This window comes from Elephantulus edwardii, unplaced genomic scaffold, assembly GCF_000299155.1.
Source record: "Elephantulus edwardii isolate Elephantulus edwardi_28Jun2011 unplaced genomic scaffold, EleEdw1.0 scaffold00241, whole genome shotgun sequence".
NCBI lineage: Eukaryota > Metazoa > Chordata > Mammalia > Macroscelidea > Macroscelididae > Elephantulus > Elephantulus edwardii.
Window position 1 is genome coordinate 2,587,656 of NW_006399991.1, and position 16,694 is coordinate 2,604,349.

Sequence of the window (16,694 nt, forward strand, 5' to 3'; positions counted from 1 at the left end):
ACATGTACGGCTAAGCACAATTGATAACAGTGCATCTAAATTCCAAAATCAATCTCCATAATAGTCTATGTGTTTCCTACTGCCAAAGGGGCCCTTTAGAGTAGTGAGAGAAGACATTCACCCTGAAACCCACAGCGTCCCTTTTCAGCAGGAAGTAGCTAAGAGAAAACGCCACCCCCTTTTCCTTATGAATCAGCGTGAAGTCTCTCTCAGGGAGGAGTGATAGGGAATGGCAAGGGACACACTGACAAAGGAGATTAATCAGAACTGGCTTTGACAAGTACTGTGGCAATTGGACAATTAAAACAGACATGGGGGGTGGGGGAAGAAGAACGAACTGAGGATGAGGGTGGAGAAAACAGTGCGACAGTGAATGAATGAAAACCCAAAATCTCTGTAAATGTTCATTAAAACTAATAAAATTTAATAATAATAATAAAAAAGAACTACTGCAGCCATTTTAGTCCCACGACAAAGCCCTGTGAGGATGAAATTTCAAGGAATGGATCTGACGCTGCTGGAATAAAATGATGTCTACACCTGCCTTAACCTTGGATGTCTAACACTACAAATTTATATACATTCTTTTTTAAAATATAAAACAGATAATGCAGACCTGTCACTTGAATCCAGAGTGAGGAGGTGGGTGAAGGCAGATGTAAGAGGGAAATAAAGATGGTAGGAAGGATACCTGAGGTCTTAGAGGACCAATGAAGAAAGGGTATTTAAACTGACGCTGTATGTTGAATATGAGTTTGCAAAGGAAGAGAAGAAAAGGTTCTTAGGAGGAGAAACACCAACCAATTCTTGTTTGGTATACTTTGTGTAGCATCCTGTTTTATTCAATATTCTGTCCATTGTTGTTGCAGTGTACCAGAGTCAGAAGCGACTCACTGCTGACCGTCCAGGGGGTCTTCAGAAGCAGAAATTCCATGAGAGGAGACTGCTCACCTTTCTTCTGCAGAGAAGCTCATGGATTCAAACTGCATAGTTCTGCATTGGTAGTGGAATTACTTATCACTAAGCCATCATCTTAATCTATTACAACTTGAGGCTTGAATTTTATCTTCAGTTCTCTGATCATTACAAATACCAAGTGTATTCTTCTCTTTCATTTTCTTTCTAACTCAAAGTCTGTGCACATTTCATAACAACATTATGGTTTTTCTTCTTGAGCCACCCACTGAAATCTTCTGTTCAGTCCTCTTCATTATTTCTTTCTTTCAACTTAGCTTCTCCATTTTTATGCACTGATTATTGGAATACAAAATGGCTAACAGATAAAAAGTATTACTGGTAAGAAAATATGTTCTGAGTGAAAGATAATGTGCTGAAGACAATATGTTAGAATTTTGTATAACCAATATCTTATTACATTCAAGTATCTTTTCTTCAAAAAAAAACCCACACTGTACACATGGCCCTCACCACATGGAATAAGCACAAATTGAGTTAACTACATCTGTAGAAAGAGACAAAGGAAAAGCTCAATATCACCAAACAGAACAAAGCCAGAAAAACTCAATATCACCAAACAGAACAAAGCCAGGGGTCATGAACCCTTCAACTGCCCATATGCAACCTCAGTTGACACTAAAAAAAAAGGAAAAAAGCCCATACAAGTCAAAATACAACCTTGGATATATACCATCTAGAGTCTGTCTCAGGAATATATTTTATGTAGTGAACGCTACTGATTGACCAGGGAATTGTGGATGGATATCATAAAGGAAGAAAACAAAAGATGATTTTTTAAAAAAAGAAAAGATGATTAAGATAGGAAAATAAAGAAAAGCCCAAAATGTCAGAAGAGACTCTGAAACTGAATCTAGAATACAGAGAAGTTAAAGGAAGGTCAAGGTCTTAGGTTCTATTTATTACTATTAGTTTTACAGAATCAATTGTTCTATTCCTATTATTAAATTAGTATTTACTCAAAGCTATTCCTTCAAGAGAGCCATCATACTAGGAAAGGTCGGTAAAAAAAAAGAAGACCCTCAATGAGATGGACTGACACAGTGACTGCAGCGATGTGCTCAAGTGTGTCGGAGATGATGACGATGGTGCAGGATAGGACAGGGTTAAGGTCTACTGTTAATAGGGTTGCTATGAGTTGTACTCAGTGGCACATAACAAAAACAACAAAATAATTTACTTAAAGCAGGCTGTTCTCAGATATGTCCCAGAAGCATTGGAATTAACAGAAAAGAACAAAAGGCTCAGAGTTAACTAAAAATTAATTTCAGGCATGTATCATACACAAAATAGCTTTCAAAAAATCTAAAAGCCACACTGTTTGCCATGAGTTATTATGAATCACTTCAAATCAAAACACAGTATGTTCACCAAGAGAAAACCTCATTACCTGATGTCCCAGGTCCTCAATGAATGACCAAAAGAATAAGTAAAACAAGCATTCATTCATAAGAGATTCACTCCAATACACTCTGCATAGTTTATTTACAAAGTAGGTGAATGTATATAGATGATTAGAGTCTAATTTACCTAACTCAAATTCATTCATTGCTGTAGAACTTGGAATCAACTCACAGCTCACCCTCTAGGAGGACAGTTGTATATCTTTAGCACAGGAGAAGCCAGAGTTAACCAGTTAACAGTATACTCCCTCCTGCCACTGTGAGCTGGAATTGCAATTCCTGATAAGACTATACCACCGAACGTCTAGTGTATCTCAAAAGTACAAAGGAGACAATGCTATGAATACCTTGCAGCCACTTGTCCAGAGTATTATCAATGGTGCACTTCACAACAGGAAGGAATTCAGAGTTCATGAAGAGCCCTCGCTTGGGATGACTCTGTAGTCGTTCTTGATGACTTCTGGAGCTGAAAAACTCTAGCACTAACTTTATCTGCCAAAGTTCAGATGTCTCAGACATTTCCCTTCTTTCTAGTCTTCTTATAGCCTTGAAGAGAAAGAGCAATAGTAATACATTTAATCAAAGGGGGAAGTTGTTCTGATTATATTTTTTCAGAGGTACAATCTATAGTATGTTGCCTTTTTAAAATGTGGTTCATAAATAAAGAAAAGGCTGTGCTGTGATTCACTATGTTTTGAAGCATTCTGTTCCACATAAAAAGTCTCACCAGGTATAAGTACATGGCCCACTTTTTTAATATACTCCACGTGATGAGCTGTCATTTCAGGTAAAAGAAATAAAGGCAACTTAATTAAGATTTCTAAGTCTTGATAGGCAGTCTTGCAGACAGGACTTCCAACTAGTTGATTCTTGTTCAACTCCCTTCTGAAAATTTCTTTTGAATGTATACAACAGAATCGGAATTTACATCCTAATAAAGTCCTCAAAGGGTAAGGATTTATTAAAATGCAGATTCCTTGTATCTGAAGTAGAAACACAAATTCTCAGAAGAATGGTTGTCCTTTTTTGTTGTTAAGTTCTGTCAAGTCAGAACTGATTCACAGCTGATCATCCAATGGGTTTTCAGAGGCACAGAATGACACAAGAAAAGACTGTCCATCTGTCTAAAAAGGAGAAAACAAAACACTGAAGCACAGGACCAGAAGCATTTCTCAGAAAGGGCTAGAGAGAACCCCTCACAGCCCTAGAGAAGAAAGCAGATCAGAAACCTGTAGCCCAGCCCCATTGTACCTATAGAGCCCACCAACAAACAGCAAGAGGTTCTTTTATTCGTTGCTGACTCAGACACACAGTTATGGTCCAACCAATGAGGTTTATTAGGGAGAGCTGTTGGAGAGTGAGGGAGGCAAAGAATATCACAGTATCACCCAAAACAAGTCTAGGTTTTAGCCCAACAGTTCAAGGCATAGCTCCTCGGTTAGTCCAGGCTCCAGTTTGAATTTAGCAAGCAGCTTTTTTTCAAATCATCAAAAGCAAACTATAAAACCCAACTGCAGCCAGCACAAATGCAAGAAGCATTAGGTCACATCTTGTCACAGTCTCTGCCCCAGCCAGCAGGGACATTAACGTAGACCTAAAGGAGGGAGAGTGGGGCTGAAAAGGGACAAGTGGTGCAAAGAATGGGGACAAGACAGATTCCTGATCAAGTCCCACTTTATTAAAATTTTTTCAGGCTTTTATAGGAATTTGCCTAGGTATATTACATAGGCTGGGTTACTATGGAAACTCAGCCTCAAGATATCAGTATGCTGCAGGAATGTGGAACACTCCCTAAGACCTTGAGTTACAGACACTGAGCTATGGAAAGAAGCAGTTTCCTTGAGACTGGGTAGAGATTCTGAGCTGAACTTATCTCTAGACATGCCAGGAAGGCCTTTATGGAATAGCATTTAGTGAGCAGTATAAAGCAACTTAGGCCTTAAGTCAGGAGCCTCAAAAGTGGCCTTCTACATCTCTCCACCACCACCAGCGTCCTGCTGCCACAAGCCTTGCTTCAAGTCTTTCTCACATCAAGTCTTGATGCTGCTCAGTATGGGAAGCATGCCTCCACTTATCCTAGATAAGTGATTTGCAAGGTCAGGTCCTCTGCAGTTAAGGTAGCTGGAGACAAGAGGCTAAATGGCTAAAAAAAGCCAACTTTCTAACAGAACACCATCTTTCTTCCATGGTGCAGTTGGTGGATTTGAACTACAGGTCTTTGGATTGGCAGTAACTTCTTAGCACTAAAGTTATCAGAGACCTGATAATTATTATTAGAACAAACTGGTTGAAAGCCCTACTTTTGAATCATCATCCCCCAAAAACAAACCCACTGTCTTTGATATGACTCAGATTTATGGAACTACCCAACTGGTTTCTGAGGATCTTCATGAAAGGAAAGAAATCTTTATGAAAGGATTGATCATATTTCTCCTGAGGAATGGCTGATAGATTAAAACAGCCAATAACATAGTTAGCAGTCAATCAGTACTTAACATACTGTGCCAGCAGGGCTCTTTCTGGAAACCAAAATGGAGTGCAAAGACAGGTCAGATGCACACTGATATAAAATAAAAATTGAAGAAAAATCAAACAAATAAAAAAAGTTTAAAAAAGTAGATCAAGTATCTGGGATAGGGCAGAAGAGCGAAACAATGCTCCTGATATGTGTATAGCCACTTACTTTAGAGAAGAAAGCACAATCTCATTAAGATCATATACACAGTGTAGAAATCGGTTTCATTTTCAGATTTAATGATTATAATTTGTGTTAATAATAAGTGATCCTAAAAGCTCATTTCTTGAGACCACTGTAAAGTTATCATAGTTGCCAGCAGACCCTTTAAGAAAGCTGTTAAATATGTTTTGTGTTACTCATTTAGACTTTTTGGTTATAACACAAAAGAAATTTAAAATGAGCTCCAACTCCTTAAATTCCTAATATTTTGTAACCTTCTGCCAGCTTAAACACATAGGTATAATTTTGCAATATTACAAATATGTGGGAATTGTCCACTTAAGAGATCATACAAGGATGGCGGAGAGAGAGAAAATATTCTTTTTCTCTTCGATGCAGGGAAACAGGGCAAAAAGAGAGAATGGGAACCCTAAGGAAATTACAACACCACAAATTTTAAACTTTTTATGTATTTCATTTTCAACTATGACAGGGCTTTTTCAAATCATAAAAGAAAATCTCATACTATAAAAATGAACCCACAGAGAACATTATTTCACTATCAAATGTAATTATCTGAAATTCTGGAAGGGAAAAAAAAACCTCATGAAAATTAGAACACGTTTTTCACACCCTACCTGATCCATTGCAATATAGGCAGGTAGCATCTCTGGGGTCTCCTGAGTAACACATTCATACAGCACTGAAGAAAAGAGATCCAGAATTTCCTGTTTCTGTGGAAAAGAAGCAGCTTTTTATAGCATATCTGTGTAATGTAAGTTTGGCAATTAATTGCATAGTAACAATTAAGGCTTTTTTTAAAAAAAAAATCTGGAAGGGGTGTTGGATTTTGCCAAAGCCCTTTTCTGCATTAATTGCTAGGATCATGTGGTTCTTATTAATTATTTTATTAATATGATTAATTATGCTGATTGTTTTTCTTTTTTTACTAAGATTTCGATGAGTTTATAGAGAACTTGGATTTCCATTTTCATTGTTGACATCTTCCTCCCTGGCCCCCTCATTTGCTTTTCTCTTTGAAAGGAAAATAAAATTCTTTCATTGTTATATAACATCCCCCCACCCCCCTACCTCCCAGTCTATGCAGCTCTTATTCTGGACTGCTGTAAGGTTCATTCTTAAGCTCTAAAGTGAATACTTTAAAAGAGTACAAGAACTATCTCTTTATACAATTATAATGGATGCCACATTTAAAAAATAATAAGATAGAAAAGAATCAATGAATTAGAGGATTGCTATTATTGTAGTTGTTAGGTGCCACTGAGTTGACTACTCACAGCAATCCTATGAATAGACTGCAAACCTTGCATTATCTTGCTTCATTATCATGCTCTCTATCATGCTCTGCCATTAGTGGATAAGAAAGTGTATAAGCTCAAGAAGGGTTGGGCCCACTTTAATAAAATTACTGAACAACAACACGATATTTAATATATGCATCACTAAATTCCAAAAGGAGATGTAAAAGAGAAAGAGGGAAAGAAAATGTTGGAAGAAATAATGACAGGAAATTTCCCCAATCTAATGAAGGACATGAATCTATAAATCCAAAAAGCTCTGTATCAAGATACATCATAATTAGGACCTCAAAATTTAAAGCTTGAAAACTGTGAAAGAGATGTAAACAATTATATATAAAGGATCCCCAATATGATTAAGGGATGAATATTCCTCAGGACTACTGGAAGTCAGAGAGCCATGGAATGATAGCTTTAAAATGGTAAAAAGAAAAAGAAACAAACTCTGTCAACCAAAAATACTGTGCCAACAAAACTATTCTTCACGAATGAAGGTGAAACATTTCCAGTTAAAGAGAAGCTGAGAGAGTTTCTATCCAGTAAACTAGCACTACAAAAAAATACTAATGGTTCATTGAAATCACGATAAGAAAATACAAACAGACTAAAATTTAGATTATTAAAAAATATTACTGGGGCTTCTATGTAGAAAGGAAAAGATACTACAAAGTAATTCAAAGCTATATATATGTAAAAAAAATCGAACAAAGGTCAATACACATGGAATGTGTAGTTCATTGCCTCTACGTAGATCTGTTTCCTTCACCATGCTATTAGAAGAACTAGATAGTGTCCAGTTACCATCTCTAAATATTTTAATCCATAAATAAAGAGAATAATTAAGAGAGGGAAATGTAGAAAAGAAATTTAAATTCCCAAAGACTCCAATACCTAAAGCAATGATGTCTGAATATACCTCTGAAATGCTAGTCTTGAGATAAATGTCAAATATTAATAAATATCACCTGAAGTCTTGTTAAAGCCAAAAAGCAGTTTAGCTTAATAATAAAATATTTTTGCCTTTATAACCAAATATCTCGAAAGATGTGTTCCCAGGCTAAAAAAATGAAATGGGTCAACATAAGAGTGAAATGAACACAAGTTCATCTTCATCAAACAGTACAATGTAATTCATAAAGACAATGTTCTACATTCTACCTTACTGAGTAGTATCTGGGGTCTTAGAGTAAAGTGAAGAAAAGAAAATTAATAATTAATTCAAAAGAACAATGGCTCACGTGAACCACAGTCCCAAGACTCCAAGACCAGAACTAGACATTACCTGGCTACCACCAACAACCGCTCTGACTAGAGTCATAGCAGTGTGCAGCACAGAGCCAGGAAAACCAGGCAGAACAGAAAGTCAAATTCCTAAAAGAGACCACACTTACTGATCTGACAGTCTCCAGGAATCCATGAGATTATCTAAGATACTTTTCTGACCTAGAAATGGAGCCATTGCTGGAAACCATCTTTCAGCCAAACAAAAGATAGAATTTGAGATAAAAATGACAACATTTACCTAAAATCTAGAAGGCAAGAAAGGGTAGAAAATGCAGACAAAAGGAAACACAGGGTAGAAATGAAGCAAGTGCACACTGCCCACTGTGGTGAAAGGAAGCAGTGTTATGGGAATGCTGCGTAAACGATGCCACAAATTTGCTCTGTACATTTTCATAGGGTAGGGGAAAGGAGACAGTTTGCATTCTATTCTGTTAAAAACTATAACAAATTTAGACTTCTTTTAAGAGAACTAAAAAGTGTTGAATTATAAAAAAACCCCAAAACACAATTATTACATTTATTAGTTTGAGAAAATGGAAAAGCACTTTGTCAAGTAAAAATCGTCATGTTGATTGGCAATGTGTTAATAATAAGTGAAAGACTAGTTAGAATCTTTAGGGAGTGGTAAATTTATGTTAATGGGGTGGGGAAATTCAGAAAAGAAGATGAGAATGGCTGCACACCTTAAGTAATATAATCAGTGTCACTAAACAGTACATACAGAAATAGCTGAATTTGGTGTATGTTTGCTGTATCCATTCTCAACAATAAAAAAATAACTTTTTAAGAATAAAATACAACTAAGTCAATCCAAGGGATTGTAAAGGATAATAAGTGCTGTGGGGTAAAGTGGGTCAATTCAAAGTCAAATGAACAGACAGGAAATCAGAGAGCTATGCTGAAATTGGCTGGGAAGAGCAGAATCTAGAAAGGGAACTCAGCATTAAACAACATGCAGCAGGAAAAAGTGACCACAAAACGAGTTTTGGGGAGGCAGGACAGCCATGTCCAGCTGAGGTTAAGGTCACCCATGGAGTTTAAGGTCAGAGACAGACAGATAGATTTCAGTCTGCAGCCCAGAATTTACTAGCTATATGAATGTGGCATGTAAAATAACTGAGGAGGGGTTTCTTCATATAAAGTCAAATGATAAAGCACTTGCCCTCAGGATCAGATTTAAGGTAACTATATACTCAGCAGAGTTTCAGATATAAAGACTCACGCACTCAATGCTACAGAGTCTGGGTTTTCAGAGGCAGTTTATCACACAGGAGGAGACTACCCATCTCTCTCTCCCTTGGTACAGCCAGTGGATTCAAACATCCTGGCTTTGGGTTGGCAGTGCATCTCCCTCCTCACTAGAACCCCAGAGTTCTGGGGCCTCAGCAAACCGTCTAATACATACCAGACCCATGTTTATAGTTGGTTTGCAGAAATAGTCAGCAAATGAGAGAAGGGCTGGGTCAGAAGTGAATGCTGAAACAGTTTCTGGCTGAAAAACAAAACAAGTAACAAATATAAGTGATATTATGAAAGATTATGCTCCTTGCTCTTCAAATTGCAATCTACAGGGCTGTAAACCAACCTCCTTTATTCATAAAATGTTGCCATAAAAGGTTGAGGCAACTTGCTAGAGCTCCAACAACCTATAACTGCTAAAAAACAACAACCCAAGGCTCTCTGCACAAGCTATTATGAATTATTAGCTTATCAGTAAGTTTTCTTTATTATACAATTCACCCCTCAACAAAAGGTTTTGCTATTACTCACTGACTAACTAAAATTGGTATTAGTACGTAAAATGTGGGGTCAAGATTGGTGGAAGATCTATCAACAATCTGCTTTATGCAGATGACACAGCCCTGCTTGCTGAAACTGAGGAAGACCTGAAGTGCTTGCTACAGAGGGTCAAGGACTACAGCCTCCAATATGGATTGAGGCTCAATGTCAAGAAGACAAAGATTCTCACCACTGGGCCAATTGGCAGCATCAGGATAGATGGTGAAGATATCGAGATTATTCACAGCTTTAGTTTGCTTGGCTCCACAGTCAACACTCTCGGCACCAGTAGCCAGGAAATTAAAAGACGTATTGCCAGGGGAAAGTCTGCTGTTAGGGACCTCTCCAAAGTACTGAAGAGCAATGGTGTCTCTCTAGAGGCTAAGGTGCATCTGATACAGGCCATGGTCTTTGCTATCACTTGTTATGCTTCAGAGAGTTGGATAATGACTAAGGAGGACAGAAGGAGAATTGATTTCTTTGAGCTGTGGTGCTGAAGAAGAGTACTGGGGGTACCATGGACTGCTAGGAAAACAAACAGGTTCATCCTGGAAAGGGTTAAAACGGGTGACTCCTTGGAGGTAAGGATTCTGAGGCTCTGTCTAACCTACTTTGGACATGTTGTAAGGAGGGACCAGTCCTTGGAGAGGGACATCATGCTTGGGAGGGTAGAGGGACAGCGCAGGAGGGGAAGGCCCTCTATAAAGTGGATTGATTCAGTGACTGGGGTAATCAGGATGGGTGTATCAGAGACAGTGGACCTTTATGAGATTAGAACTGTTTCCTCTCATCTTCCAATTTTCACCAATCAATATTACCTTGAACGCCCGAGCTTCAGAGTTCCTATTAGCCACAGTCTGGGCCAACAAACTTTGCCACCCCATTGGGTCTTCCTTGTAGGAAAGCTGACCAGCCCTGAGCTTTACATATAAAACTCCATCCTTGGAAAGGATTGATCTGAAAAAAAATGAGAATGAATACAAGATACTGTTTGCATATTTTATCTCAGTTTCTTTATTTCCCCTGCATTATCTGGCAATATGTATGGAAGTCAAGAATTATTAAATAATCTATTGGGACAAAATTTTAAAATGTTCATAGGTTTCTTAAATTCTAATTAAAAAAGAATTTATATACTGTATAAGGTACAAATTTATGAATATTCAGTGAACATAAACTAGTCTCACACAGAAGTAATCTACTGTAATCTCAAATTTAAGAGGATGTTACAAGAGAATGGTACATAAAGGCAACAGAAGTGATGTAATATGCACTAGTTACTATAAAGCTCAGGATGGATGGTGAAGATTGAGATTGTTCACAGCTTTAGTTTGCTTGGCTCCACAGTCAACACTCTCGGCACCAGTAGCCAGGAAATTAAAAGACGTATTGCCAGGGGAAAGTCTGCTGTTCGGGACCTCTCCAAAGTACTGAAGAGCAATGGTGTCTCTCTAGAGGCTAAGGTGCGTCTGATACAGGCCATGGTCTTTGCTATCACTTGTTATGCTTCAGAGAGTTGGATAATGACTAAGGACGATAGAAGGAGAATTGATTTCTTTGAGTTGTGGTGCTGTAGAAGAGTACTGAGAGTACCATGGACTGCTAGGAAAACAAACAGGTTCATCCTGGAAAGAGTTAAACTGGGTGGCTTCTTGGAGGCAAGGATTCTGAGGCTCTGTCTAACCTACTTTGGACATGCTGTAAGGAGGGACCAGTCCTTGGAGAGGGACATCATGCTTGGGAGGGTGGAGGGACAGCGCAGGAGGGGAAGGCCCTCTATGAGGTGGATTGATTCAGTGACTGGGGTAATCAGGATGGGTGTCTCAGAGACAGTGTGACTGGCACAGAACAGAGCAGAGTTTAGGGCTGTTGTACATAGGATCGCTATGAGTAGCAAGTGACTTGATGGCACATAACAACGACAACTATAATGCTCCTTCAGTGTACATGCACATCAATCTTATTTTCTTAACTAAATCATTCATAACTGTTCCAAAAGATAGTCCCATTATTGTCCCAATGTAAATTAGTTCCTGTTTATTAATGAATGAATAAATAAATAAATATTTAATGTTTAGACTATAAATTAATTTTATTTTCTAATATTAACCTTATTTTAAATATAGAGACTATTTTACTCTACAAATATCCTACTGGCTGATAGCAAATGGTGACAAAGATCATTCTAGATCATGATCTATAGTTTATACCTTCCAACATTTCAATACTTGTATTCATTCATTTTCTATAAGGTACATGAGAAAATTAATATACTCACTTCAAATGCTGTGTTCCCTTGCTTAAGTCTATAAGTAGCTCCCAGTATCTCGGCCCTTGAACTTTAATCTGCCAAGATAAATATAAACACAAGTTAGGCAACATTGAAAAGGTTCTACTTTGACCAAATAAAACTCATAATTCTTGAAGCTCATGCCTTTAATTAGCTATCTTGAATACTTTGCCTTTCTGTTTGGATTCATCACTTAAATACATCTCTAAGTCTAAGTCACATCAAACTCACTTGCTTTAAAAGGTGAAGTTCAGGAAGAAGGGTAGGAGCCATCAATTCTTCTTTGGTTTGTTCATACCACTGGGTGCCCTTTATAAACATAAGAATACAGCCACAGTTTATAGTATAGTCAGGGGAAGCTACAAAGAAGAAACATTTCCGTTCTCTGCACTTTCCTTACCCAGTTTACACACAGACCAATTATAAAATTACACAGAGTCCTCACCAATGCTCAAATGGTAAACGACTAGATTTCTTTGTGCAGCCTGCATCACCTGCCATCATTTCAAGCCTGGCACCTGAGGCCTCCGGGTTTTGTACATGCCATCCTCTCTGCTGGGAATGCACCTATTCACCATTCATAGTCCAAACAAAATGCCCAGCCTAACTGCCTCCCCAGCTCCCACAGCTGGAACCACTCCACTCTTACCCCTGCATTCCACACAGATCTTCATTATCACACTCCTATGGCATTCATGCCTGTCTGTAATAGACAGAAGTTTCTTAAAGAGTATGGCAATATTATCTCATATTTGTACTCATGGAACCCAGTAAAACTTCTGGAACACTTAAGGTACTTAATATTGTTGAATCAAGGAAGGATGTATGATTTGCTTTCTCTTTGTACAGCTTATTTAGGAAAACACAAAATAGGCTGGGAATGACCCCCAAATCTGTACTATTTTAATCAATTGCTCACAAATTATACGCACACATGTACATTTGGTATAGCTTTCTCTTGAGAAATTTTTCCCAATTAGATACTAGTTAAAATTATATGAATATGCAGATGTAGAATTATACCAAAGGATTTAATTTATAACTACTTGAAGGGGAAACAGACTTTGTGAAGCTGGATACTGTCACTCTAGTTTCTGATTCTCTACTTGTACTTACATAATTTTGATGGGATGGCTGGGGAGTCCAGTGGCCTGGCATGTAGCCACCTTATTTCACCACAACTATATGACTCCCCGCCTCCCAATGGGAGACACAGAACAGAACCACTCCTGTTCCTCCAGAGTGTCTCAGTTGCCATTCTCTACTATACTCCTTTATCACAAAAATAAATACATTATCCTGGACTTTAAAGTTTGCTGCTGACAAATCTAAGAATCATAATCCAACCAGATTTTTAGAACACTGCTATTAACTATGCAAAATTAATAGAGTTAAAGTATAAAGACTAGTTAATAATCTCTAAGACATTCATACACTAAGTGATTCAAAATTAAGTCTGAATGACCTAGCAGGACATACAAAAATGCTGAGATAAAAAACCAACCAACCAAACAAAAAAACCAAAAATGCTGGGATCAGAAGAATGGTATGGCGCCCAACTCTACTTCCCACTGCCAATGTGACTCCAACAAGCTATTTAAGCTCTGGGTCGCATTTCTCTCTTCTGTAAATATGAGTCAGAGTACCCACTTCATGGTATGAATTTGAAATAAATAACTAAAGAGAGCCCAACAAGGAAAACTGTGATATAAACCATGAAGTGCTCAACCAATGTGAATTCTCCTTTTCTTCCTCTTACTGCACACAGCACAAGTTTACACTAGCTGAGCAGATAAACGTAAAAGGGAAATGCACCATTACACCGCTAATTTACAGCCTTAACACTGAGTAAGTCCAATTCACTACTATCATCTTTCAGTGAAAGCGATCAACATTTTAAAAGCTCTGGTGGCCTAGTGGCAAGAAGCTGTGCTGCAATCCCAAAGGTATGCAGTTCAAATCCACCAGATCACTGCTGGAGGAGTGGCAATCTCCTCCCTATGCCAGTCAGGTACGATTCAACAGTACACAACAAGGGGGAAAAAAAACAACAAACACCCCAAAACAAACAAAAAATTTCACCTGCTCCAAAGAAAATGACTGAATTGAAATAAAATTACAGGCAAATCATAGGGGGTAGGGGCAGGATGTTACCTTGTAGGTAACTTCTAAGAGGGTATAGCAGGGCATGTTTGTATCCACATCCACAGGTACCAGCAGCCGTGGTTCTGCAGCCAGGACGTACAGGTGCCGGAGAGCCTGGAGGTGATATCTGTCCAAAGAAACAGAGCACCTAAGAAGCAGCTGACAGTACCGGCTCTACGACTTGCTCTTCCTACTCAAAGATGACAGAAGCTAGGCTGGTATCTTCCAATGGGTATAAGTCTTAAAGGATGATGATGATATTAATTGAAATAGCAAAAAATTCTCTCTTAAAATTTATATGTAAATGATCTTTTATCCTAGCATTTTTTATCTGAGTTCTCACAATTACAAGGGTTTATGTTGTTAAGACCCATCAACTTAGAACCAATTCACAGTAGCGTCTCCAGTGGGTATAGAGAGCTATACACTGCAAAGGAGAAGGTTGCTCCTGTTCTGTCCAACAGAACAGCTGGAGGCTTCTAACTCCATGACTTGGGGCTAACAGTGCAATTCCTCATCCACAAAGTCACAGAGTTCCCAAAAGGATTTACAGGTGAAAATTATCACAGTCAGTCCCCTCTCAAACATCTTTTTCTGTTCAACATTTACATGATCTTTTAAACCTTCTAAGATATTTACGTCTAGTCCCATTTTTATTTCTCCTTTAAGCAGTATTATTCAAAATAGCAAATCGAAAGCAGCCCAAGTGCCCATCAACAAATGAATACAGAGAGAAACTGTGGTACACTAAACAATGGAGCATCATGCAGCATTGAAAAAAAATTAAGAACTCATGTAACAAGACACATAATGAGTGAGTGTAGAGCACATTATGCTGAGTGAAAGAAACCAGCCACTAAAGGAAAAATGCAAAAAATGTAATTGCACTGTTCCAAAAATAGGAGGATTATAAAGGAGCATGATGAAAGCAAGAAATAATGTCTAGAGAGTCAACACTTTATTAGAATATATAAAGCTAAGTCAATCTGAAATGAATGGACAATTAGACATTGTATGTACTGCCATTAATCTGTAATGGGACACGCATAACTGACTGAATGGGGAGGAGGCTAAACAAAGTTTTATACACAGAAACAATTGTGGAGAGCTTATAGAAATGGGAGGGGAAGCAAGGAGGGCACAGATTAGCAAGTTGAAGGTTAGGGTGAAGGGAAAGGAAGGGTATAACAAGGATTTGATTAAGCATTGTAAATAATGGCAATATTCAACTATAATTACTGTTATAAAACAAAACGTATATATGAGACTGAATGAAAACCAAAGGGGAGAAAAGAATTGGTATGGAAGAGTAAGAGAGCAAAGCCATCAGTTTTATCAACGTTTTTTTTCTAAAAAAAGACACATAAAAGCCTTGCAAAATACTTCATTAAAAATCAATGTGTTACAGCAACGCGGTGGGCAGGCAGAGCAACGCAGTAAGTCTTATTTGCTGAGGACTGGTGACTTGACACCTTAGTATCTGGGAACAGCCAGACTGGAGAACTCTGCCAACAGACGGGAGAACTCTGCCAACAGATGGGAGAACTCCACCTCCAGACGGGGCTCCACCGCCAGACAGGCCAGGAAGAGACCCTGGAAGAGCAACAGCCAGCCAGCCACCCACGGCGGAACTCCAGAGGAGTGAAGACTGTGAGACACAGAGGAGCGAAGACTACCCGCCACTGTGTGACCCCCCTGCAGACCACACCTGTGTGACCCCCAACACACAGGGTGCTGCTGCATAAACCCCCAGCATCACCCAAGCCCCACCCCGACCTCTTGGTGATGGTGTCCAAGCCCTGCGCTCCTTACCCCCATAGTCCCTTGCATTCCTCCCCTTCCCCCATCCCCCTTGCACCTCCACAAGCACGCACCTCAGCCCCCACCACAGCCCTGTGACCTCAGGGCACCACCACGGATCCAGCCATCACCCGGAGCTATCAGCCGAGCTTTTGGGGAACTGACCTGGCAGGACAAAGGCCAGTAGGATCTTAGCTGTGTTTACTAGGGCATTGCTGATTACTTGGGAGAGCACCTAAAGGCGTGCCCACTGATGGGGAATTTGGCCAAGCTCTCTTGGGCTACACCAACTGCCCAAAACGAGCCAGCCAGCTGGCTTCTGAGAACTCTGCAGACGAGCCAGAGGCTAGTGGGTTGGTGGGAATTTGACCTTGACTTTTCGGATCCTGTCGGATCCAGGACACTGCTGGAGCAGGGGCTGTTGTATGAGGGCACCTGCGTAACTGCCAACACGCAGGGAACACTGAGAAAACCATTGGGTAGGAAATGGACAGCAAAAATTTGAGTAAGGACCCCAGTCGTGAGCACACTGAGACAGCAGAGGTTTGAGCAAGGTCCTCCAAGTGATTGACCTGCCCTTGTGATCACCCAACCCTTTGCCTGCCTCACCCCATTTGGCTCCACACCAGTGCCTACACGTCTGGGCAAGCAACTTGCCTTTAAACGGGAGCACCTTGACCTGTTTTAGAAACAAGAGATTGCCCTAGCAGGCACTGAACTGACATTTTTCTGAAGTCATAAAGTCAGAGAAACGCACAATTTCGGTAGCTACCCATCTGATCTCAAGAGCATTGGCTTCAGATCAAGAACACATACCAATGTCTTGAAGAAAGCAAACTATCCCACACAATACACAAGAGCAAAGCAAGATGTCAGTCACAAAGGGCGATACAATAGCAGTGGATAACCTGAAGCCAGAAAGTCTCATGGAACTTTCTGACACAGAATTTAAAAGAGGAGAGACTGAATATATCCAATGGATGAAAGGCAAACTTGATGAATTGCAGGATGCTACAAGCAAA

General features: G+C 39.2%; 1 protein-coding gene across 1 annotated transcript in view; it reads right to left on the reverse strand.

Moving 5' to 3' along the window:
* Positions 1–16,694, reverse strand: part of ANAPC1 (anaphase promoting complex subunit 1) — a 199,411-nt gene that overhangs the window by 6,385 nt on the left and 176,332 nt on the right. The window contains exons 39-45 of the mRNA XM_006898935.1: positions 13,882–13,999; positions 11,959–12,036; positions 11,716–11,783; positions 10,256–10,394; positions 9,064–9,150; positions 5,694–5,789; positions 2,726–2,924 (exon numbers count right to left, since the gene is read on the reverse strand). Of these exons, the coding sequence (XP_006898997.1) occupies positions 2,726–2,924; positions 5,694–5,789; positions 9,064–9,150; positions 10,256–10,394; positions 11,716–11,783; positions 11,959–12,036; positions 13,882–13,999 (785 nt within the window). The remainder of the gene's footprint in view (positions 1–2,725; positions 2,925–5,693; positions 5,790–9,063; positions 9,151–10,255; positions 10,395–11,715; positions 11,784–11,958; positions 12,037–13,881; positions 14,000–16,694) is intronic.